The sequence below is a fragment of the Myotis nattereri genome (assembly GCF_964212035.1).
Source record: "Myotis nattereri genome assembly, chromosome: 3".
Classification (NCBI taxonomy): Eukaryota; Metazoa; Chordata; class Mammalia; order Chiroptera; family Vespertilionidae; genus Myotis; species Myotis nattereri.
In genome coordinates, this window is record NC_138077.1 from 179338652 (window position 1) to 179363131 (window position 24480).

Genomic DNA, 24480 nt, shown 5'->3' on the forward strand with positions numbered 1-24480 from the left:
CTCTCGGGACTTTCGTCGGCCCCAGGAAGCAAGACCATAGCCACGCCTGCGGGCTCCCGAGACTTTTGTTAACCATCACCCCGAGACAAAGATAGTGGCACTCATAGTGGCCGGGGCAGGATGCTGGCGGCGTTGCCCCGGCAACGTGAGCCCAGGATCTGGCCTGGCTGCGTGGAGGGAGGGGAGGGAAGAGGCCTCCGGCAATAAAATATTTCTTCTTTGAATGAAACTTTAAAAATGTATGTTGAAGCCCAGTGGGTGTGGCTCAGTGGTGAACACTGGCACATGAACCAGGAGGTCATCAGACCGATTCCCAGTCAGGGCACATGCCTTGGTTGCAGGCTTGATCCCCAGTAGCAGGTGTGCAGGAGGCAGCTCATGGGTGTTTCTCTCATTGATGTTTCTATCTCTCTCCTTTTCTCTCTAAAATCAATTAAAAAATATATATATATTTAAATATATTTTATTGATTTTTTACAGAGAGGAAGGGAGAGGGATAGAGAGTTAGAAACATCAATGAGAGAGAAACATCGATCAGCTGCCTCCTGCACACCCCCTACTGGGGATGTGCCTGCAACCAAGGTACATGCCCTTGACCGGAATTGAACCTGGGACCTTTCAGTCCGCAGGCCGACGCTGAGCCAAACTGGTTAGGGCTAAAAAAATATTTTAAAAAATGACAAGAGATAACAATACTGGCAAGGATGTATAAAAAAACTATATTGAAGAAATGTTTGTTTATATATATAACTAGAGGCCCAGTGAACAAATTCGTGGGGCCGGCCAGGGGGAGGGGACATGGGAGGTTTCCCAGCTGGCTCCACCCCCAATCAGGATGTGTGGGCGATCAGGGATGGGACCTGTCTGGGGCAGGGGCCCCAGGCAGTTGGTGGGCCGGCCCCACCCCCAGGTTGAACTCCAGTGGAACTGTGGGTGGGTGAGGGGACAATTTGCATATTACCCTTTTATTATATAGGATTTGAATCCTCATCCAAGGATATGTTTTTATTGATTTTTAGAGCGAGAGGAAGGGAGAGAGAAACATTGATGTGAAAGAGAAAAATCGATCAGTTTCCTTTGGTATCTGCCTGACCAGGGATTGAACCCGCAACATAGGCATGGCCCTGACTGGGAATTTAACTCCTCTAGTGTATGGGACTATGCTCCAACAACCAAGCCACCCAGCCAGGGCTGAAGAAATGTTTTTAAATGGATGGGATTTACATTGTCATAATCATCCAAGTGTTTGTCTTGGAAAATGAGTGTTTTCGGTTTCATTTTACCATCTCTGTAGGTTTATATTCTTTAGTGACTTCAAAGAATCTTTGCTTCTAAAATTTGTTTCATTATTGGAAACCAGAAATCTAATAAAATTGGAAGGGTAACAGTTTAGAAAGTAGTATGTTTGGGTATGTAAAGTTATATATACCTTTAATACAACGTATTTTTGCAAGGAACAGTAAAAATGTTAATTTGGTCTCTTTTTATAACTAATATCAGTTAGTACTTACTGACTATAATAAAGCCATGAAAATACTCACTTTCATAGTCCTTTTGATTATGTTTGATAGGCTCATCTGTTCCCTGTTCAACCACCATTTGCAGAAGAGTCAGATGAATGCCTCCCAAAAGTCTTAAACAGTAATCCGCCCCTCATCATAAAGGTACCAGAACTGTGCATTTTATATCTTTACACAGTCATCTCTAACTTACCTTATAGAAGCACTTAATATATAATAATTTAGGTGTTTAGATATGTTTTTTGAGAGCCTAGCACAGTGATGGCGAACCTGTGACATGCGAACCTATGACACCTCTGACACGCGAACTCATTTTTTTGGTTGATTTTTCTTTGTTAAATGGCATTTAAATATATAAAATAAATATCAAAAATATAAGTCTTTGTTTTACTATGGTTGCAAATATCAAAAAAATTTCCATATGTGACATGGCACCAGAGTTAAGTTAGGGTTTTTCAAAATGCTGACACGCCAAGCTCAAAAGGTTTGCCATCACTGGCCTAGCATATTCTAAAACTTTTATTGTAAAAATCACTTACATGCTACATTGCATGCTGTTTACTTTTTCAGTTTTCTTTCCAAGTGACTAAAATGAAAGTATATACTGTAATACGTGTGTACAAGTTAAGCTAATCTACTAGTATATTCAGAATAGATATAAAAATATTTCCACACATAAAATCTGATGATATGCATTAGCTTTTCACAAACACCTCATGGTAGCAAAACAAAGCATTATTGGTTTTTTAAAATCACTGGATCAATATTTATTTTCACTCATGTAGTTGGCCATTATGACTAAAGATAGTGCTTGGTAGTATGTAGACATTCGGTGAACTCCCTTAAGATATGAATACTAATTATGATCCTAAAATAAATTTTAATCCAAAAGAGTTTAAAGAAGTTGCAATAAATTTACAAATTAAATGAAAATAAATTGTTTTAAATTGCATTTTGAAATTTTAAAGTAGATCTACAATATATGTGATCCTGTTAAGAGGTCATAGTAATTAAAAGAATTGAAATAGTTAGAATTCATAGTTTTTATTGTACTGGAAAAGTTATAAACCAATAAGAAAATGAACCACTGAGGCTCTTATTACCTTTAATTATCAATTATGACTAATTAAATAGATAAACAAAAATACCTAACATTGATTTAACAAATCTTTATTGGGCAGGTGTCAGTTACTGCTAGTTACTTAGGGTGTAATGATGAGTAAGATGTAGCACAGCCTAATGGAAAAGGCAGATGCACAAAATAATGAAAATTTACTAGGGTAAGTAGAGTTTGAACCACTTATTCTGCTTGGGACCAATATAAGGAAGCTTTACAAAAGGTATGGTCTCTTGAATGATGAGTGAAGAGGTTTGACAGGGAACAAAATGAAGAGTTTTGGTAAAAAAGTACCACAGACATTGCATGTCTGCTGTGTGCTGGCACTGACTTTGAGTGTGGTAGCAAGCAATACTTTGTTCCTGCCTCACAGTTTAGTGGGTGGAACCAGGTGAGACAAGTAAACAGGCAATTAAAATAAATTATGTTAAGTGCCACAGTTGAGAACTGTGGTGTATGTTTGTGTGAGGGAGGCCAAGGGAAAGTTTCAGGAGGAAGTGATGTTTTTGTATGTTTCCCACCATAGAGTTGGGAAAGAACACAGAAAGTTCTTTGGTTCCATGTAGCGGGACCTGTAGTGAGTGGGGTATCCTATAGAGCAGCAGTGGCCAAGCTTTCAGACCTCGTGGACCACCGGTTGGCGACTGCTGCTATAGAGGATAGAGATAGGAAAGTTCTGGAAATCTAAAAAGGAAGGTTAAATATTATTTTCTTTATGAAAAATTTCAACTGATTTCCTCTTATATACATCATGTTGAGCCCAGTTCATAAGTAAGATTTTATGTAAATATTAAAAAAAGTAAACTTATGTTTTCCCCCCCTTTTAGTATTTGGCCTTGCAGGACCTGATGTTGCTTTCTCAATATTCTCCTACACGAAGACAAGAAGTTTTTAGTCTCAGCCAACCAGGTAATGCTAAAAGTAATAGACCTGACTAGGCATGTGTGTGCAGAAAGTGTTCTATTTAAAATTTTTGGTGAGATAGGTATCCTATATAATAAAAGGCTAATTGCAAATCAACGAACTGACCATTGGGGGAAGACGCTCAATGCAGGAGCTGCCCCCTGGTGGTCACTGTGCTCCCCCAGACGCCAGGCTTGCAGCTGGCAAATGCAGTGGTGGTGGTGGGAGCCTCTCCTGCCTCCGCATTAGTCAGACATCCCCCGAGGGCTCCCCGAATGTGAGAGGGCACAGGCCTGGCTGAGGGCCCCCCCCCCCTCCACCCCGGGTGCACGATTTTTGTGCACCGGGCCTCTAGTATTTAATAAAATATCACACGTGAAAGAGCCCATTAAATGAAGTCATGATTTAAATCTTATAAATAAAACAAAGTGTTTATGTTGTGGTTAGAACTTGTGTCATCAGGAAAGGTATTTTTAAGTTTTTATATTATTTCCTTCAGGCCCCTCATTCCCTTAACTTGAAGAAACTATGAAGTAGATTGACAGTTTTAGAGCGAGAATGCAGTTGAAGAACCCTAAAAGTTTTAATACTGCAGGGGTCTTAAATGTCAGGTGTATCAGGTGGTCTAATCCCTAGGTGGGGGACCTAATTCTCAGAGAGAATAAGTGGCTTAAATAAAGTTAATGTGAGAGTTGGATAAGAAATTTGACTCCCAAGTGCAGAGCTCCCCTTCTTGCCATGCTACTCTGCCTCCCTTAAAAAAATTAGAAAAGAACTAGATTTGATGGTGACCCAAAGATGCTATTGGTGACTCTTACTTGCCAATCTCTTCAAGATGGTAATTGTGCCAGTGCTCTGCCTTATTTCTAGGAAAAAAAGAAACATCCCTAGTCAACACCGGGAAACAGAGAACTGGGTAGCTTTTTACCTTCTTTCTAATTAACTCTTCATTACTTTGCTAAACTTGCCCATTCCCAGATTGTAAAATAAACCTTCTTTATAGTTAAATGTTACATGGAAATAAAATCGAGTTATATAAAATATAAATGAGTGAAGCTAGTCTCCTTTTAGTAACATAAAAAATGTAGCACTGCTGTTGTGGAGAATAACTGTAGCAAGTTTTCTTTTTTTTTTTTTTAAATATATTTTATTGATTTTTCACAGAGAGGAAGGGAGAGAGATAGAGAGTTAGAAACATCGATGAGATAGAAACATCGATCAGCTGCCTCCTGCACATCTCCCACTGGGGATGTGCCCGCAACCCAGGTACATGCCCTTGACCGGAATCGAACCTGGGACCTTTCAGTCCGCAGGCCGACGCTCTATCCACTGAGCCAAACCGGTTTTGGCCTGAAGCAAGTTTTCTATCAGACTTAGGTTAACTTAGGAATTCTCTATTTTTTTTTTTTAATATATATTTTTTATTGATTTTGGAGAGGAAAAGAGAGAGAGAGAGAAACATCAATGATGAGAGAATCATTGATTGGCTGTATTCTGCATGCCCCCAACTGATGATCATGCCCACAACTCAGGCATGTTCCCTTGACCAGAATGGAATCTGGGACCCTTAGTTGCCAGGCCGACGCTCTAACCATTGAGCGAAACTGGCTGAGGCTAGAAATTCTCTATACATTAAATATTTTCACCAGAAATTCAGGTAAACTGTAAGAAGGTGGCATGTTCTCTGCCAGAGAACTTTTTATTCTAGGGCATATTATTAAAATTTAACTGGACCATTACATAGTCCCCCAATGGTCCTGAGTTACAGCAGTATAAAACATTCTAGGGCCTGCTGATGGAGTATGTTGTTAGTTTGCAAGTGAAGTGGTATTCCTCTTGAGTTGCAAAGGGGAAATGTTTAAGGGAGGATCTAAATAAAATGATGATTGGCACCCAGGATGGGAAAACCAGTTTTCAGTGGACTCCTGCTATTCCCAGCACATAATGAAGTACAATTGATTTAATATGACTGACCTAGGAGATAAAAGTCTTAGAAAATCAAAAAGATAATGAGAAAGAAGAGTGTGGGTCATATAGCTCAAGTTAAATATTCAGCAGACATGTAAACTCTTAAAATATAAAGTGTGATTACTACACTTTTACAAATAATGTGTAACTCCTATGGATATAATAGCAAATAGGGACTATTATACAAATGAAAATATAAGGAAGCACAGTGGGTCAGATAGAGGTCACCAGGGGCCATGGTATACATCTCATTAGCATGCTAGTGTTTGTTGTCTTAGTCTTGAGTCTTCAGTATTGCTAATAAAGAAACCCTGGGCATTTGCACTGAAACCATTCTCTAGTGTTTGGCCTTATTTTAAAGATCAGTTTGAGAGGTTTTTATGGTAAAATAGCAACTTTTTGCTTGTAGACTTTGGGGAAAATTATTTCATCCAAATATTTATTGAACTGATATGTATTAGATGGCATGAATATGAATATAAACAGTAGCTTAATAGAGAAAAGTGGGCCCTGATGCAAAGTGTAATGTAGCATTTCTAACTGATTTTTGTCCTCATTTGAAGGACTATACAATTATATACATGTTAAAAGTTGGTGTTTGGACCTTTTAGGTGGACATCCCCACAATTGGACGGCCATTTCAAGGGAGTGTTTGAATCTTTTAAATGATATGACTCAGAAACTGGTGCTCTACCAGGAAGCTGCTGCAACAAATGGAAGAGTAATGTCTTCCTCATACACAGTGGAGCCTAAGAAATTGAATTTTCCAGGTAACTGCTTGTACTACTAAGAGAGGGGAAAACATTTGCATTTTATTTCCTAAGAAAGATGATGGTAGTTAATCTAAAGATATGTGTATGAGTGTGAGATATATGTATATTTAGGGAAACTGATCCAATATGTGGGATATTGCACTGTACCAGGAATAAGAACTCGGTATCATTGTAGGTCAAAAAAATTAAGTCCAGTGCGATGGTGATGTACAAGTGGAGGATCTTACGCTTTTTCACCAAATCCCTTAAGTAGGAAATACCTAGGGATGTAAGAATATAAATAAAGGACTTAATGTTCAGATGCTTTTTGGATCTAGGCATTTAGTAAAAGTGGGTGAAACTGGCTAGGTGAGGATGGTGGTAAACTTGGGAGCGCAGGCTTCACCTGAAGGGGGAAGCTATGGGTTAGCTTTAGTCCATTATTCCCATGTGAGAATTTGGACCCAGTATCTGAATTTGTGGTTTCTTGGTTTTGTTTTTGAAGAGAATCCTGAAATTAAAAAAAAAAAAAATGTTATGTGAAGTCGTCCATATACCCAAAACAAATAGATTACAGTTGAAAAATGATTGAAATGAGTTCATGAATGTCAGATTTTAAAAGGTTCTAGAGTATTTCAGATGTCATCAACTTTCAGATTAGCACTTATTTATAGAAATAGAAGCTCAGTGCACAGATTCGTGCACCGGTGGGGTCCCTTGGCCTGACCTGCACCCTTTCACAATCCGGGACCCCAGTTGTTTGTTATAGTAGAAAGGTGCAGTAAAACTGGAAAGATTCTAATGCAATAATTGAAGTTATTTCCATCTATCTAATAATAAAAGCCTAAGCGGCTGTTATGGCAGAATGACCGGTTGCTATAATGCGCACTGACCACCAGGGGGCAGACACTTAATGCAGGAGCTGCCCTCTGGTGGTCAGTGCGCTCCCATAGGGGGAGCACCGCTCAGCCAGAAGCCGGGCTCATGGCTGGCGAGCGCAGTGGTGGTGGTGGGAGCCTCTCCCGCCTCCGCGGCAGCACTAAGGAGCAGCAAGCAGGCGGGTGGTAAAGAGTAAGGGCTCCCGGACTGCAAGAGGAATGTCTGACTGCTGGTTTAGGCCCGATCCCCCTGGGTATCAGGCCTAAGCCAGCAGTCGGACATCCCCTGACGGGTTCCAGACTGCGAGAGGGTGCAGACTGGGCTGAGGGACCACTCCCACCCCCCTCAGTTCATGAATTTCGTGCACTGGGCCTCTAGTACAAAGATAAAATACGAATTGAGAAGTTTATTCAAAACAGCCTAGAGAAACTGACCTTGAAGATGATATTTGTGGAGGGAAAAAAGCAAGCGAGGCAGTACTAATATGACAGAAAAAGATGTTTAAACCTTCTTGAGTGGTCATTGAGTTGCAGTTGTAAAACCAGGATCTTGAAAATGTAAACCTAAATGGAAACAACCTACTGAGCCTTAGGTAATACATTAAACAAAAAATTAAGATGTATAAAATTTGAGAACCCTCAGGTTGGCCTGTTTGGATCAGCTTGCCCCTTCAGCGCTCTACCTGTTCTTTTGCAGAAGAAACTACCTTTCAGACCCCAAAATCTAGTCAGATGCCTCGGTCTTCAGTGCCACCGTCAGTTAAGACATCACTATTTTCGCCAAAATTATCTACACCTGATATTTCAAGTCCCCTTGGATCTCCTTTTGGCTCTACTGTAATAAATCGGATGGCTGGAATTTTTGATGCAACCACTGGCTATGGGTCACCTCAAAGTTCTCAGCTAATAAGAAGAGGGCCAAGATTATGGTCTTCTACCCCCGGTGAGGACTGTTTATTTTCTAAAATTTGAAATGTCAGAGTTGCAGAGAATTAGATAGCCTAAGTTTTCACCGTTTTGTTTTTTTATTAGATCAGCAAATGAATGGATTTTCTAATCTTCCATCTACGGTTAGCGCTGAGGGTAAGACAATGAGACAGCCCAGTGTGATTTATTCATGGATTCAGAATAAACATGAACAGGTATGATGATATGGTATAGGATTTATATTTGCATGTAGTATTGCGAGCATAAAGAATCTCAAATGAGTAATCAATAAGAATAAATAGGACTTTTTTTTTAATGCTTCATATAGTAAGTTGTCCCATATGAAATCTCCATTTGTTAACTTATTTTGAGCTATGCTTGGTTAGTGGAGGAACATGGACACAAGTGTGGCTGGAGCCGAATGAGTGATGGGAAAGTGGCAGGTAGGTGGGTGATGAGGTCAGAGGGATAGCAGGCACCCAGAGCTCATTGGGCCCATTAGGATTGTATAAGGCTGACATTTTCTTTGAGTGAGATGGAAAGCCATTGTATGGTTTCATCCACAAGAATGACATGATGTAACCTTGTACTTTTAAAGTACTGCTCTAATGGCTGTGTTGAGATGACATTCTCAGAGGACAGGACTAGAAGCAGAGACAGTAGTAAAGCTCTTGAAGTAGTCTAGTGCAAGGTGGTGGTATCTGTGACCAGAGTGGTTGTGGTGGAGACTATAAGGTTTGATCAAGGTCTGGATATATTTTGAAAGTAGGTGCAATAGGCTTTGCTTATGATTTAGTTGTGGTGTGTAAAATAGAGTAAATATTGACTTTACAGTTTTTGGCTCATAGAATCTGAAATACAAGTAATATAGTTATAATTTATTGAGTGCAATTTGCTAATGATTCTGGAAGAAGGGATTTGATGGAGGTGAAATGGGAAAATTTGGAATTTGATTTTAAACATGTTAATTTAAACAGATCTTGGTACATAGCCAATGGAAAATACTGAGTAAGAAATTAGACATATTTCTGAAGTGTGGAGAAAGTTCTGTGCTAGAAATGTAAATTTGGCCCTAATTGGTTTGCCTCAGTGAGTAGAGTGTCAGCCTGCCGACTGAAGGGTCCCGGGTTTGATTCCAGTCAAGGGTACATACCTTGGTTTCAGGCTCAATCCCTGGCCCTGGTCTGGGCCTGTGCGGGAGGCAACCAATCTATGTGTCTCTCTCACATCAATGTTTCTGTCTTTATTCGTCCTTTTCACTCTCTCTAAAAATCAATTGAAAAATATCCCCTGGTGAGGATTGACCAAAAAGAAAAAGAAAAAAGAAATGTAAATTTTGAAGTCATCAGAGTATAGACAGTATTTAAAACCATGAGACTCCATGAAAACTCTTGAGGAGTGTAGATATAGAAGAAAAGAGATGCAAGAACTGGGACCCTCCAATGACTAAAGGTATGGGAGATGAAGGACAGCAAGAGACCAAGTGGCTATTGAGGTGAGAAGAGAACCAAGAAATAACTGTTCCAAGGAGAAGTGAATGTCAGATACTGCTGGTAATAAGTAGCATGAGATTCAAACTGATAATGAATTGTTGCAATGTGCAGGTCATTGAGTCCTCGTCAGGAGCTACTGGATGGAGTAGGGGGAATGAATGCTTGATTGGCATGGAGTCAGGAGAGATTAAGAGAGGACTTGTAGACCACAAGGAAAGCCAGATCTTTCCAGGAGTTTTGCTATAAGTGGAGCAGTAAAATGGGGTAAATGCTGGGGGAGGTTGAGGGATCAAGGAAGGGTTTTACTTTTTAAAGATTGGGAATAATTACATTTGCTGATAGAAGGATCAATTAATAGAGGGGAGAACTGAAGGCATTTTACGACTTCAGTATCCCATATGGCACTAGATGCCATAAATACTGTCAGTTTATAATACTAAGAAATTGTTTTCTCTATAAATGTCAACTAGTAGAAAACCACTTCACAAACTAAGATTTGAAGATGGGGGTAGGGGAAACATACATATATATGTATGTGTGTGTGTGTATATATATATATACACACACACACATACATACATACATCCTATCTAATAAAAGAGAAACATGGTAATTAGCGTACATCCGCTACCCTTCTCATTGGCTAATCAGCGAGATATGCAAATTAACTGCCAGCCAAGATGGCGGCCGGCAGCCAGGCAGCTTGAAGTTAACATTAGGCTTGCTTGCTTCAGTGACGGAGGAAACCGACGTTCCCCGCCTGCCTTGCCAGCCTCTGAGCTTGCAATTTGAAACATTGTTACAAATATAGAAGCTAAACAAAACCCCAGAAACCTGCTTTCAGCCCGCCAGGATCTCAGAGCTGGAGTTGATACAGTGTTTCAATTATAGAACCCAAACAAACCAGATACCTGCTTTTAGCAGCAGAGGCCCCAGAGCTGGAGCCAGAGCTAAAGCTGGCCCAGAATAAAAATAAAAAAGGAAAAAAGGAGCAGTTGGGAGCTTCAGTCACCCACCAGCCTGAAAACAGCCCTCATCCCCTCACCCAGACTGGCCAGGCACCCCAGTGGGGACCCCCACCCTGAAGGGTGTGTGACCAGCTGCAAACAGCCATCATCCCCTCACCCAGGCTGGCCAGGCACCCCAGTGGGGACCCCCACCCTGAAGGGTGTGTGACCAGTTGCAAACAGCCATCATCCCCTCATCCAGGCTGGCCAGGCACCCCAGTGGGGACCCCCACCCTGATCCAGGACACCCTTCATGGCAAACCAGCTGGCCCCCACCCGTGCACCAGGCCTCTATCCTATATAGTAAAAGGGTAATATGCCTCCCAGCGCCGGGATCAGCGGAGCCGCGAGACCTCCCAGCACCGGGATCAGCGGAGCTGAGAGGCCTCCCGGCACCAGGATCTGCGTGACAGGGGGCAGTGCCCAAACCCCCTGATCGCCCTGTGGCTCTGTGTGTGACAGGGTGCGGGGCCACAACCTCCCTATCCACTCCGCTCTGTTCGTGACAGGGGAAGGCGTCCCAACCCCCTGATCACCCTGCAGCTTTGTGTGACAGGGTGCGGCGCCCCAACCCCCTGATCGGCCCTGCTCTGTGTGTGACAGGGTGCGGCACCCCAACACCCCCCCACGAGCCCTGCTCTGTGTGTGATGGGGTAGAGCCATAACCTCCCCATCGGCCCTGCCCTGAGTGTGAGAGTGGCGGTGCCCCAACCCCCTGATCCGCCTTGCTCTGTGTGTGACAGGGGGCAGTGCCCCAACTCCCCTATTGGCCCTACTCTGTGAGTGACAGGGGGGAGCTCCTCAACCCCCTGATCGGCCCTGTTCTGTGTGTGACAGAGTACGGAGCCCCAACCCCCTGATTGGCCCTGCTCTGTGCGTGACAGGATACGGAGCCCCAACCCCCTGATGAGCCCTGCTCTGTGCGTGACAGGGTACGGAGCCCCAACCCCCCTGATGGGCCCTGCTCTGTGAGTGACAGGGGGCAGCGCCCCAACTCCCCGATTGGCCCTGCTCTGTGCATGACGGGGTGGCGCCACAACCTCCCCATCGACCCTGCCTTGAGTGTGACGGGGCGGTGTCCCAACCCCCCAATCGGCCCAACCCTGAGCGTGACTGAGGGTGGCATCGCAACCTCCCAATCTGCCCTGCTCTGTGCATGACAGGGGCGGCGCCCCAGCTCCCCAATCGGCCCTGCTCTGAGCCCGACCAGGGGCTGCACCTAGGGATTGGGCCTGCCCTCTGCCACCCTGGAGCGGGCCTAAGCCAGCAGGTCGTTATCTCCCGAGGGGTCCCAGACTGTGAGAGGGCACAGGCTGGGCTGAGGAACCCCCCCCCCCCCCAGTGCACAAATTTTTGTGCACCGGGCCTCTGATACATATATATATATATATATATATATATATATAGAGAGAGAGAGAGAGAGAGAGAGAGAGAGAGAGAGAGAGAGAGAGAGAGATATTAAAGAGCAAGATAGCCCTGAAGAATTGAGAAAGAATATGGTCTCAGAAAATATTACCAGAACCACTGAAAATTCCTTTAATTATGACAGGTCTTTAATTGGGTAGTTAGACATGTGTACATAGGAATGCAATTTAGGTTAAATGGCCCATCTTGATTATCCAGTTTATTGTACAAATGTATTTCCTTACATGGTTTATTGTAAATACTGTTCTTTCTCTCTAAGATGGGAGGTGTTTTATTTAAAGTAATGTTAAGGAGAACCGGGAAATATGTGATACTACATTTGAATAGAATTGAAAACTGTAAATGTGTTCATTCTTTTTTTTTCCAACTCAGATTAAGAATTTCTTGTCAAAACGGGTGCTGATAATGTATTTTTTCAGTAAGGTAAGAATATGTAGATATAGCATTGGGAATTGGGGGCGAGGAAATGAAATAAGAAATTAAGTAGCAGATAGGATTTGACTTCTAAATATGTAGCTTGGCCTAGCTGGTTTGGCTCAGAGGATAGAGCGGCGACTTGTGGACTGAAGGGTCCTGGGTTCAGTTCCAGTCAAGGGCACATGCCCAGGTTGTGGGCTTGATTCCCTGAGGGAGTGTGCAGGAGGTAGCCAGTCAGTGATCCTCTCTCATTATTGATGTTTCTCTCTCTCCCTCTCTCTTCCTCTCTGAAATCAATAAAAATATATTTAAAAATAAATAAGTAGCTTGATCTTAGCAAGCCAAGCAGCTTTGTATTAGTGCTTCATTAAACCTCTGTTTTAACAATAGCTGCCCATTCTCACCTCACATCTCACCTCAGTGGCTTCCTGGGGCTTGACTGTAGTTGGCCTATTGAGTGTCTTGGCTGCAGATAGCTTTGTGCTGATCTGCAACACTATCCTGCAAAATGAGCAAATCCATGGCGTTCCTTTATGTTTCATTGTCCTGCTAACATCTTTGTGGCCAATTTGCTCTTCAGAAGAGAGATGACTGTGTTAGATTGAAGATGTTAAACTTGTGTTGCATAAAAAGTTGTAATTCAGGCCACAAACTAAAAGACTTTCCAGCTTGTCTCTCAGCTGCTTGCTCCAGCTGCCATAAGAGAGTAAATCTCAGTTGCAGAAGCTGAAAATTCATTCCTGTTTTCACTGGCGACAGCTGTTGTGTGTTAAATAATCCTTTGATGAGGAAAAACCTTTGTCCGTATGGAGGGGAAAGAATATCTGTTTTGTTCTCTTTTTTTAATCCAGCGTCTCTCTTTCTGAAGATATTGCAGTATTAGCTAATATTGCATTCAATTATGCCTTAAAGTGGAAGTTGCATTGAAATACATTATTTATTTTTATTCTTTGGGAGTGTATTCTTGGGAGAAAGAGCTGAGTAACTCCGATAGAATATAGATACACATAACAAAGAAACACTTGAAGTTCTTGACATTTTCCCCCCCACTAATGTGGCAGGGAAGAGCCATCCTCTAGCAATTACCTTTATAAAAAATAACCTACCATAGAGGTTTGGGAAAACTGTGCGACCCCTAAAGAAGGTGTCTTCCACCAAGAGGAAGAGGAATTGTCTGAAGTTTTACTTTAGTGCTTTGTTTCAGAAAGATGTACCCCATGCTCTTTTCACTTAAGTTCCCGCATTTAATTCTAATAGCATTCCTGTGAGTTGTTTTCTTGTCCTCATTTTACTGATAAGGAAACTTGAGGCTCAGAGAGGTCAAGTAGCTAGCCTAAGGGTGCATAGCCAATAAGTGGCAGGCAGAGGCTGAGCAAGATCTCCTTTTTTTCTTGGAGGTGAATGCTGCTTTTGATTCTAGGTTTGCAAGTGGATCTATTGTATGATAAGGAGTTATAGACATTGCTCTTTGATGTTGAGAGATCTAACATGCTGTTGTACTTAATAGGCTTCATTGGGTGCATTACCAAAGCCAGTATTTGTATAAATGGGCTATTGTTTGTTGCGCCATACTATTCGGCTTTGTTTTATTAAAGAAAGTTGGGTGGTTTTTCTTTGGAGTGGGGTTGAGGGTAGACAATTCAAGAGAGGTAGTATGTACTTAGGTAGTTCTTTTGTTTTGAAAAGAACTGATCTCTATACTAATCCTCTGAGATGGGTTGAATGTGTGCAACTCTTATTTTAAATGAGAAACTGAGGCACATAGAGATTTAGGGACTTGGCAAGGGTCACATAGTAAGTTGGTGGCAGAATGCTTTATTGTAATTAGATCACATTGTATAAGAATTCCAGATTTTAATTCTTAAGAGGCAGCTGTGCATTTTCTGTTCTTATAGTCTACACTAGAGGCCCGGTGCACTAAATTCATGCACTGGGGGGGGGGGGCTGTCCCTCAGCCCAGCCTGCACCCTCTCCAATCTGGGACCCCTCAGACATCCCTCTCACAATCCGGGACTGCTGGCTCCCAACCGCTTACCTGCCTGCCTGCCTGATTGCCCCTAACCACTTCTGCCTGCCAGCTTGATCACCCCCTAACCACTCCCCTGCCAGCTGATTGATGCCTAACTGCTCCCCTGAAGGCCTGGTCCTCCCTAACTGCCCTTCCCTGCCGGCCTGGTCACCCCCAACTGCCCCCCCCTGCAGGCCCGGTCGCCCCTAACTGCCCTCCCCTACTAGCCATTTGTGGTGGCCATCTTGTGATGACATGGGGGTGGCCATCTTGTGTGAGGGTGTGACAGTCAACTTGCATATTACCTCTTTATTATATAGGAATAGGATTATGAGGATAGTTGATTAGATGAAATAAGAGTTTTTGCCCAGTGGAACTTACTTAAATGTTTTTGTTGTATTTGTAGCACCCAGAGGCCTCCATTCAGGCTGTTTTTGCAGATGCCCAAATGCATATTTGGGCTTTGGAAGGTAAGCAATTTCAATGATCTGCAACTATGATTTTAATTATCAGTTAAATATTGAAGTGTAATCCATGTAAGGTCAGTTCTGGATTTTGATCTCAATCTTTGAATTTTAAGATACATTTTTATATCTTTGTTTTATCTAGATCATTTTTCTTAAATATTTAGGTGTGTTTTAATCTGGGCAGAAATTTTCCTTCTATATAAGCAGAGAAACTGAGCCTGGAATTCTTGCATATCTTTCTCTCTCCTTCAAAAAAAACTGCAATAGAGAAATTGTTTTTAACTCTCAATTTATGTTGACATAACATTTAATATATTCTAACATATTTAGCTTAAATTAAATATGTAAACTTAGTTGTTAAAGAACTTACAATTTATATTATAGATCTGCCTTCTCAAAGCTTAAATGATACTTCTTCAGAGAGGCCTTTTCTGACCCCTAATGAAAAGTATCCTCATAACCTTGACTGCATTCCCTTATTATGCTTTGTTTTTCTTCCTATCATTTACCATTACCAAATGCAGTATGTGTGTGTGTGTGTATGTGTGTGTGTGTGTGTATTATATATGTATAAGTCTAAGCGACCAGTATGACCAGTTGACCGAACAACCGGTCGCTGTGACATGCACTGACCACCAGGGGCAGATGCTCAATGTAGGAGCTGCCCCCTGTGGTGGTCAGCGTGCTCCCATAGCCAACCTCTTGCAGCTGGCCAACCTCCCACGGTCCCTCCCCCTGGCCGGCCAGGCCCGATCGGCCCCAGTTGCTGGCCAGGCCAAGGAACCCCACCCATGTACAAATTCGTACACTGGGCCTCTAGTCATTTAGAAAAACAGTTTGTTACTAGAACAGAAAGCAGATTATCTTATTCAAGACTACTGCAGCTAAGCACTGTTCCAGTGCCTATTCTGATCTTTGCCCCTTTTTCTGTTGTATTACCTCCTCTCTTTTATTTAGAAGTTCTTCATATATTAAGAGTGTCAGTCCTTTGTCCAGTTGATATATGCAAGTAGATTTGCCTAATTTTAATTCACTTTTAACTTTTTTGTTTTCCCTTTGAGGTTTGTCACACTTAGTAGCAGCATCATTTACAGAAGATAGATTTGGAGTTGTCCAGACTACACTACCAGCAATTCTTAATACTTTGTTGACACTGCAAGAGGTAGGCAAATGTGGATGGAGAGGAGGTAAAGGTCTTTTTCTCTCCCTACCCCACCCTAGTCTTTGAGTTTGTTTTTTATATATCATGATGATATTTATTGAGTCACAAAACATACTAGTATGTTAGAAGTTAAAATAATGGTACTATTATCACCCTCAGGAAATTATAGTCTAATATCTACTAGGAAGAGATCATTTTAATTCACTTATAAATAATTTTGTAGTAACAGAAAAAGAAAGTATATTAAACCTAGAGGCTATACCTCTGGTATTAATCAGATTATTCAGGATATTGGGATTCTGTTCAGTTTGGATCCTTACACAATTTGTATTTACTGAAAGTAACATGTAGTTAAATTACCCATGAAGATAATAAGTTACGTATTGGCCAGAAGCCAAAAAAGAGAGCTGAGGCCAGTGGATCCCCCGCCATCAGGATGGGTGCATAGTTTTCTGTGTTTTTAAAAATATGTTTTTATTCATTTCAGAGAGGAAGAGAGAGATAGAAACATTAATGATGAGAGAGAATCATCGATAGGCTGCCTCCTGCATACCCCCTACTAGGGATCCAGCCAACTGGGGCATGTGCCCTTACCAGGAATCAAACCGTGACCTCCTGGTTCATAGGTCGACACTCAACCACTGAGCCACACTGACGGGGCAGGATGGGTGCATAGTTTTAAATTAATAGATTTTTTAAGTTCTAAACTTAAAGGCAGAGAAATAAACTGTATACTTCTTTCTTTCCAGTAGGCTGCCTTTCCTGACTTCATCTTGGATTATATGTTTTATACCGCCTAGAAAAATTAGTTGTATGTCAGATGAGAGATATAAACACTGAGTGCTAGAGACATTTAGAGGTAGGTAGGGGCTGGTGTGTGCAGTAGGTTTTCTGGAGGAGGTGATATTGAACTACGATTGGAGGATAACAATTGGTGCATCTTTTGGTCTTGGGAGGCAATTTAAGATATGAAAACATGTTTCATTGTTCCTTTCTTTTTTTTTTTTAATATATTTTATTGATTTTTTACAGAGAGGAAGGGAGAGAGATAGAGAGTCAGAAACATTGATGAGAGAGAAACATCGACCAGCCGCCTCCTGCACATCCCCCACCGGGGATGTGCCCGCAACCCAGGTACATGCCCTTGACCGGAATAGAACCTGGGACCTTTCAGTCCACAGGCCGACACTCTATCCACTGAGCCAAACCGGTTTCGGCAATTGTTCCTTTCTTTATCTCAATTCATTTTACCTCTAAGGCAGGGTTATGTGTCCGCAACGAGCAGAAACCGAAGTAACCGCTTGAGCTAAAGCTGACCCTCATTTTACCTCTAAGTCTTCCCCATCAAAACTAGTGATTTTTCTTTTTTGCTTTGAATCCTCTTTGTGCCCATTTTCTCATGTGTGTTACTTGAGACATGTATATACACATGAATAATTTCATTATTTGTCCTCTTCTCCTAGTTACCTTTCTCTAAAGAAATAATTTCCTAGTATTTCCCCACAACTTTTAATATTTGGCTTGTCTAACCACACAATTGGATAACAATGATTTGGGCATATTTTTGGTACTCATTGTGTAATTTGTTTCTCATCAGTCTGGCTGTGTAGTTTGAAATAAAGTGACAATAACAGCACAATGTTTTATATTATTTTTGATCCTCATAACTGTCTTGTGAAATAATGGAGATGGAGATATTTAGCTCTTCTTTACAGACGAGGGAGACTCGATGGTGCAGTGACTTTTCTTACACACACGTCTTGTAGGTGGCAGAGCTGGGACCTGATCCCCAAGCTGATTGAAGGACATTAGCAATGTAGTAGACCCCAGGGAAAGCTGCAGATCCATATTCCTTATTCTCGTTGTGGGCTTTTTATTTTTACATGAGGTTCTCTTCAGAGAGATGGTTCTACCTCTGGAACCATGGCTTTCAAACTTTTTGAACCATGACCTGTAGTTTGTTTACATTAGACTCAGATGTGTATGTGTGTGTAACAGAAATAAAAGGTTCTTAGAACAGTGCTTACCTTTACTATGTGAATTGCATTCTGATGTTTTCCATTCTATTTCATGTTTTAAAATGCTGGTCAAAACTGAATTTATTTCATAAGGTTCACACTGCCCTAGAGATAGTCTGTACCCAAGGTACTTTCTTCTCACTTCCCCACCATAAGTACTTCTAATTCTTCTTTTTTTTTAAAAAAAATATATATATTATTGATTTTTTACAGAGAGGAAGGGAGAGAGATAGAGAGTTAGAAACATCGATGAGAGAGAAACATCGATCAGCTGCCTCCTGCACATCTCCTACTGGGGATATGCCCGCAACCCAGGTACATGCCCTTGACTGGAATCAAACCTGGGACCTTTCAGTCCGCAGGCCGATGCTCTATCCACTGAGCCAAACCGGTTTCAGCTCTAATTCTTCTTCATAGTTGATTATGGGTAGGTATGACAAGGAAAGCAATGTGCTTATTTGATTGTAGTTATTCATACCTTGGTTAGGAAGGTAGGAATTACAGATTTGTCAAGCAGTCAGGTCCTGTTTACTTTGAAACAGGAGTTGGAAAGGAGAGTAGAAGGAGGCAGAGATAGATTTTTGAGAGTTGAAAGGAGTAAAAGGAACAAAGAACAGGTCTAGTAATTTGGTACTTGACTTCTGAGGGTAAAAAACGTTCCGTGTGTGAGGCTTATGGCATCTCATCTCTCCTAGGCCACATCACAGTCAGCCTTTTTATCATACGTGGCAGTCATCAGATTTTGCAAACTACCTTACAGTCTTTCCTTTTCTACCCCATATCCTGAGATTGATTAAAGTGAGTTATTCAGTGTCCATATGGATGGATATTTATTTGTTCCACACCTTGGCACCACAGTTATTTGACTTCCTTCTCTTTGTTACTCTTTCATATACCCTTCAGTCTCATCCATGGCGTTACTTGGGCCTCATTATCCCCTGAATTCGCCACCTCCAAAGCTTAAAAACTTTAGGATTCTGTCTTCTAAGCCAGAATTCTTAAATGTTTTTGTTCCAAAAGATTCCTTTGAGAGTCTGATGAAGCCCTGGACCTCAGAATAATGTTCTTAAATGCATAAAATAAAGTACTTAGGGTTAGAAAGGAAATCAATTATATTTGAAATATAATTATGAAAGGATTAAATTTGTACTATAATGTGTGCTTTTTAATCAATACATTAAATAACAGGACCTATCAGTAAGTCTAATAGCTATTTTCATTTTGAAATAATGATAAGATGAATGGTATTTCAAAATAACTGCAATAGTGGTATGATATGAAGATATTGGTGATTTCTGTTGGTTACAAAGTCACAGGAACTACTAATGATGTTGTGATTTGTTGCTTACAATCATAATTGAAAGACATGCTAAATTTTAATTAGAATTTCGTGAAGATAAATATGCAATTTTTTAAAATTAAAATTTTCTTTATCATTTTTTAATCCTCACTTGAGGTCATGCTTATTAATTTCAGAGAGGGGAAAAGAGAGAGAGGAAGATAGAAACATCAATGTGAGAAACATCCATCAGTTGCCTTCCTGTACATGCCCCCTACCTAGGTATGTGCCTTGACTGGGAATCGAACCCTCTACCTTTCAGTGTACAGGACAATGCTCCAACCAACTGAACCACATTGGCTAGGGTTAAATATACAATTTTATCCTAAACTTCATGCTCCTGAATTTTACCTATAGATTTGAGGGCTCATGTAAGGGCCCTTGCTCCAAGCACAGCCCTCTCATATCCTTGCTTCTTCTGTATACTTTGTCCTCACCAGTGTTTTCACTTCCTTAGACCTTATGTCTGTCACAATCATTTTATTACTAATTCTTTCAACTCCCTGTCCCCATGTTCTTCAGTTGTACCCATGTGGCAAAACCCTAAGGGATCAATCTCATATTCACTAGCCATCAATTCTCTTTGCCCATCCCTCCTGCATTGGCCTTACTGCAGGCCTGTGGCATTCCTGACCTGAATTATTACTGTGGCCTCTTGCCCCTGCTATCTCTTAACAGAGATTCTGACTCCAGCCACTCTCCTATTCTTCCCATGAGCCCTCTGCTGTAGTAACCACCATGACCTATTAAGTTTTTCCTCCCAAATATGTTTTCTTAAGCATACTCTATACCTGATGTCTTTAAATCTTTGATGTCTTTTCTTTCCTTCTTTACCTAGAACACATTTTTCTCCTTTTGTCTGGCTCTGCTCTCTATCCCCATCTTAGTACTTTATTATACTGCATTTTAATTGTCCATTTACTTTCATTGTCTTTATTGGAGTAGAGGCAGGGACCTTGTCTCAGTAGCATCTGACTGGTACTTGGCTATCATCATCATCTAATATTATTATTATTCTACTAGAGGCCCGGTGCACAAAAATTTGTGCACTGGCCAGGGGGTCGGGGGGGGCGGGTTCTCTCAGCCTGGCCTGTGCCCTCTCGCAGTCTGGGACCCCTCAGGGGATGACCACCTGCTGGCTTAGGCCTGCTCCCCGGGGAATTGGGCCTAAGATGGCAATCAGACATCCCTCTGGCAGCCCGGCAGCCCTTGGGGGATGTCCACTTGCCAGCGGGGAGCAGACCTAAGCTGCAGTCGGACATCCTTAGTGCTGCTGAGGAAGCAGGAGAGGCTCCCACCACCACCGCTGTACTGGCAGCCATCAGCCTGGCTTGTGGCTGAGCAGAGCTCCCCCATGTGGGAGCGCACTGACCACCAGAGGGCAGCTCCTGCATTGAGCATCTGGCCCCTGGTGGTCAGTGTGTGTCATAGTGACCAGTCATTCCCAGTCTTTCTGCTGTTAGGGTCAGTTTGCATATTATCCTTTTACTATATAGGCTAGAGGCCTGGTGCATGGGTGGGGACTGGCTGGTTTGCCTTGAAGGGTGTCCCGGATCAGGGTGGGGGTCCCGCGTGGGTGCCTGGCCAGCCTGGGTGAGGGGCTGATGGCTGTTTGCAGCTGGTCACACCCCCTTCAGGGTGGGGGTCCCCACTGGGGTGCCTGGCCAGTCTGGGTGAGGGGCTGAGAGCCGTTTTCAGGCTGGCCAGCGACTGAAGCTCCCAGCCTCTCCTTTTTTTCTTTTTTCTTTTTTCCCCCCTGAGATTTATTTACCTTCTATAATTGAAACATTGTTCCCGTCACTGGCACTCCCAGCTCTGAGGCCACAGCTGGCTGAAAGCAGGTATCTGGGGTTTGTTTAGCTTCTATAATTGAAACATTTTTTTGGAGGTTTTTTTGTGTGGTTTTTTTGGACAATTTGGAAATGTTGAGGAGCCAGGCAGGCAAGTCCAACTCAAGGAGAGGAACTTCCACTGATGCTCAGGCCAGTCCAACTTTTGATTTGATCTGGGGTAGCCCTAGGGTAAGGAGGTTTGTCTGGGGTAGCCCTAGGGTAAGGAGGTTTCAATGCACACAGATACTATCATGATTAAAGGTAGGGAGGTTGCTTCAGCTATTTACATGAATAAAGGTAGGGAGGTTGCTTCAGCTACCATTATCTAGATTAACTGGGTGGTGCACAGTCCTGACCTTTGCTAGGACTTCAAAGGTTACTAACTTTTGGGGGTCTCTGTCTATACTCAGTTAGTGAAGACAATAAATGGACTCTGGCATCTCCCCCTTATTTTTTCTTTAAAAATCAAGTATCTGTAGACTAGAAATATAAGAACAAGTCCCAATTTCAATGTCCAACAGTTCTGAGTCCAAGTTTCAATGTCCGACAGTTCGTGTGTACATGCCAGCAATGAAATGCTGGTTCTGGATGGTGGACAAATGCAGGTCTGGTCCTCTCTGGTCTGGTCCTGTATAATTGAAACATTGTTGCTTTTGGGCTCAGAGCCGCGGCAGATGGGGAACCTTGGCTTCCTCCATCACTGGAGCAAGCAAGCCTCATGTTTGCTTCAGCTGCATGGCTGCTGGCCGCCATCTTTGTTGGCAGTTAATTTGCATATCGCCCTGATTAGCCAATGGGAAGCATAGCAGAGGTATGGTTAATTACTCTTTTTGTCTTTTATTAGCTAGGATAGCAGTGGTTCTCAACCAGGGGCAGTTTTATTCCCCAGAAGACAGTTGTTCATGTCCAGAGACATTTTGATTGCCACAACTAGAGAAGTGCTACTGTCATCCATTGTGTAGAGGCAACGATGATGTTAAAAAGGAACAGTCCCCATAATAAAGAGTTACCCAATCCAAAATGTCAACAGTCCTGAGGGTGAGAAACTCAGGTCTATAGATACTTGTTTAATCTCACAGCTAATTAAGCACTCAGTTCTCCTAACCATGGAGCACGTTTCCAATAACAAGGTCTGCTCTTCTCCTTAGCATTTGTTTGGGATTCTGGCTTTAGTAGAGTAAACTTCCGTTTCCACTAGGTTATAAGTATACAGGGACTTTCAAGGCTCTGCACAGTGGACATTTGTTAATGACCCTGGTAGGTAAATATTCAGGAAAGAGCAACTGGACTTTCTCTTTATTTGGCATTTACTAGTAAATGAGCAAAAAGTATCTGTTTTCATAGTATAACCCCTCTTTAGACTTCTATTAGGGCCAAAGTAAGGCCTTCATGGAATTTTTCACTTTTCCTAAAGAGTATATTGTTCAGTAGTATATTATACTCACTGCTTACCAGTACTCTTTAACTAGATATTTGAGATCCCATTTTTATGATCTGAGTCTTTAGGGCAGGAACCATGTGCAGTGCATAAAATGAGGCTCAATAGATACTTGTTTAAGCTCACAGCTAATTAAGTACTTCAGTTCTCCTAACCATGGAGCACATCATTAAATATTGTAAGCCAGTGTTTCTTAGATTTAAGTTAGTCATATACTGCCTTCATAATTTTAGTCATTTAGATAAATCAGAAGATGAATGCAAAGAGACAGATACCAGCACTCCTGCCCACCTCTGTTCAATAGAAATATAATGCAATACACATATGTAACTTTACACTTTTTAGTAGTTACATTAAAAAAATACAGGTAAAGTTTATTTTAATTAACTCAGTATATCTAAAATATTATCATTTTGTCATGTAATCTATATAAAATAACATTTTATACATGTTTTTTATAGTAAGTGTTCAAAATCTGCTGTGTATTTTTTACTTACAGAATAACTGAATTCAGACCAGCCACATTTCAAGTACTTAAGAGCTACATATGTCTTAGTGGCCACCATATTGGACAGAACAGCTATAGACTTTAATAATGATGATGAAATTGGTCATACATGAGGAATTTCAGATTAAATCTTCAAATGATAATATTCTAGATATATTTTCCAAAACTCAAGAATTGATGACAGAAGAATATATTTTTAAGGAGAAAAAGGAAATACATGTGATATTCTCATCTAGTAAGTCATTCAATAGGAAGGACTTTATCCCACAATGTAAATAAGAACCTGAATCATCCCATTTTGCTAAAAGTATATGTGACAGTATATTCCTTCATCTTCTGTGATATATGTGCACCGAAATTTACTTTATACAATTCATAGTGGATAAATGCTGAAAGTATACAAAGGTGTATACAAAGATGATCGGAAAGCATAGATAATGGCAAAATGGAAAAAGTCACTGATGAATCTTTTGAATTTGTCTTTATAAGCCTAATAATGAAATTATTTTACAATTATGGTGCAAAGAAAATGGTTGAACTCTCTTCAACAAAATTATAAGCTGTCAAAAGTTTTTAAAAATATTGTATATGATGGTACAAATGCAAGAGAAAGAACCAGAAGTAATGATAAGCTAGAACCTATTGGAAGTATATTTTCATTTTGAAATCAGTATTACAAGCTGGATATGTTAGCTAATGTTAGCTTATGCATGATAGCTAATGAGTTGCAGTCAAAGGACATTGTCCATTTCAAATGTATATGTCTTCAAAACATGGAAAATGTTTATGTCTTTATTTAAATGTTTATGAAATTATTTTACATTATCCTGTCATTCTTCTCTAAATTGTAAAATGACTTTAAACTAAAAGGGTCCATTGGACCAAGGTAGTAAATGATGAGGACTATTTTTACCGCTATGCTGCAAGTTAATCAAAGGTTTATAAGAAGATTGGAAAGAAAATAATTTTTCCATTATGATTCAATGTTATTTAATGTTGCTTAAGTATATCACTGAATACCACCTCCCATACTGCCCAAAATTATCTCAAGTATGTCCCAGTCTTGAGAAATGCTCTTATAATACATGATTGGACTTAAAGTTATCATGGCAGACTGAACACACATATCAAATCTTGTTCCTTCCCCCAAACTCTGCTAAACTTCAGTAAAAGAACTTTTAAAAAGACATCCTGTATAATAAAAGCACAATATGCAAATTGACTGAACAGCAGAACGACTGGGTGGGGGTCAGGGCAGGTGGCCCTGCCAGCCAAGGCACGTGCCAGTGGCCAGAGGGAGG

The 24480-nt window shown here is 41.3% G+C and overlaps 1 protein-coding gene across 1 annotated transcript in view; it reads left to right on the top strand.

Moving 5' to 3' along the window:
* Nucleotides 1-24480, top strand: part of NDC1 (NDC1 transmembrane nucleoporin) — a 51533-nt gene that overhangs the window by 19626 nt on the left and 7427 nt on the right. The window contains exons 9-16 of the mRNA XM_081085540.1: nucleotides 1572-1664; nucleotides 3465-3546; nucleotides 6120-6278; nucleotides 7836-8081; nucleotides 8171-8280; nucleotides 12363-12413; nucleotides 14822-14885; nucleotides 15944-16044. Coding sequence (XP_080941666.1) covers nucleotides 1572-1664; nucleotides 3465-3546; nucleotides 6120-6278; nucleotides 7836-8081; nucleotides 8171-8280; nucleotides 12363-12413; nucleotides 14822-14885; nucleotides 15944-16044 — 906 coding nt within the window. The remainder of the gene's footprint in view (nucleotides 1-1571; nucleotides 1665-3464; nucleotides 3547-6119; nucleotides 6279-7835; nucleotides 8082-8170; nucleotides 8281-12362; nucleotides 12414-14821; nucleotides 14886-15943; nucleotides 16045-24480) is intronic.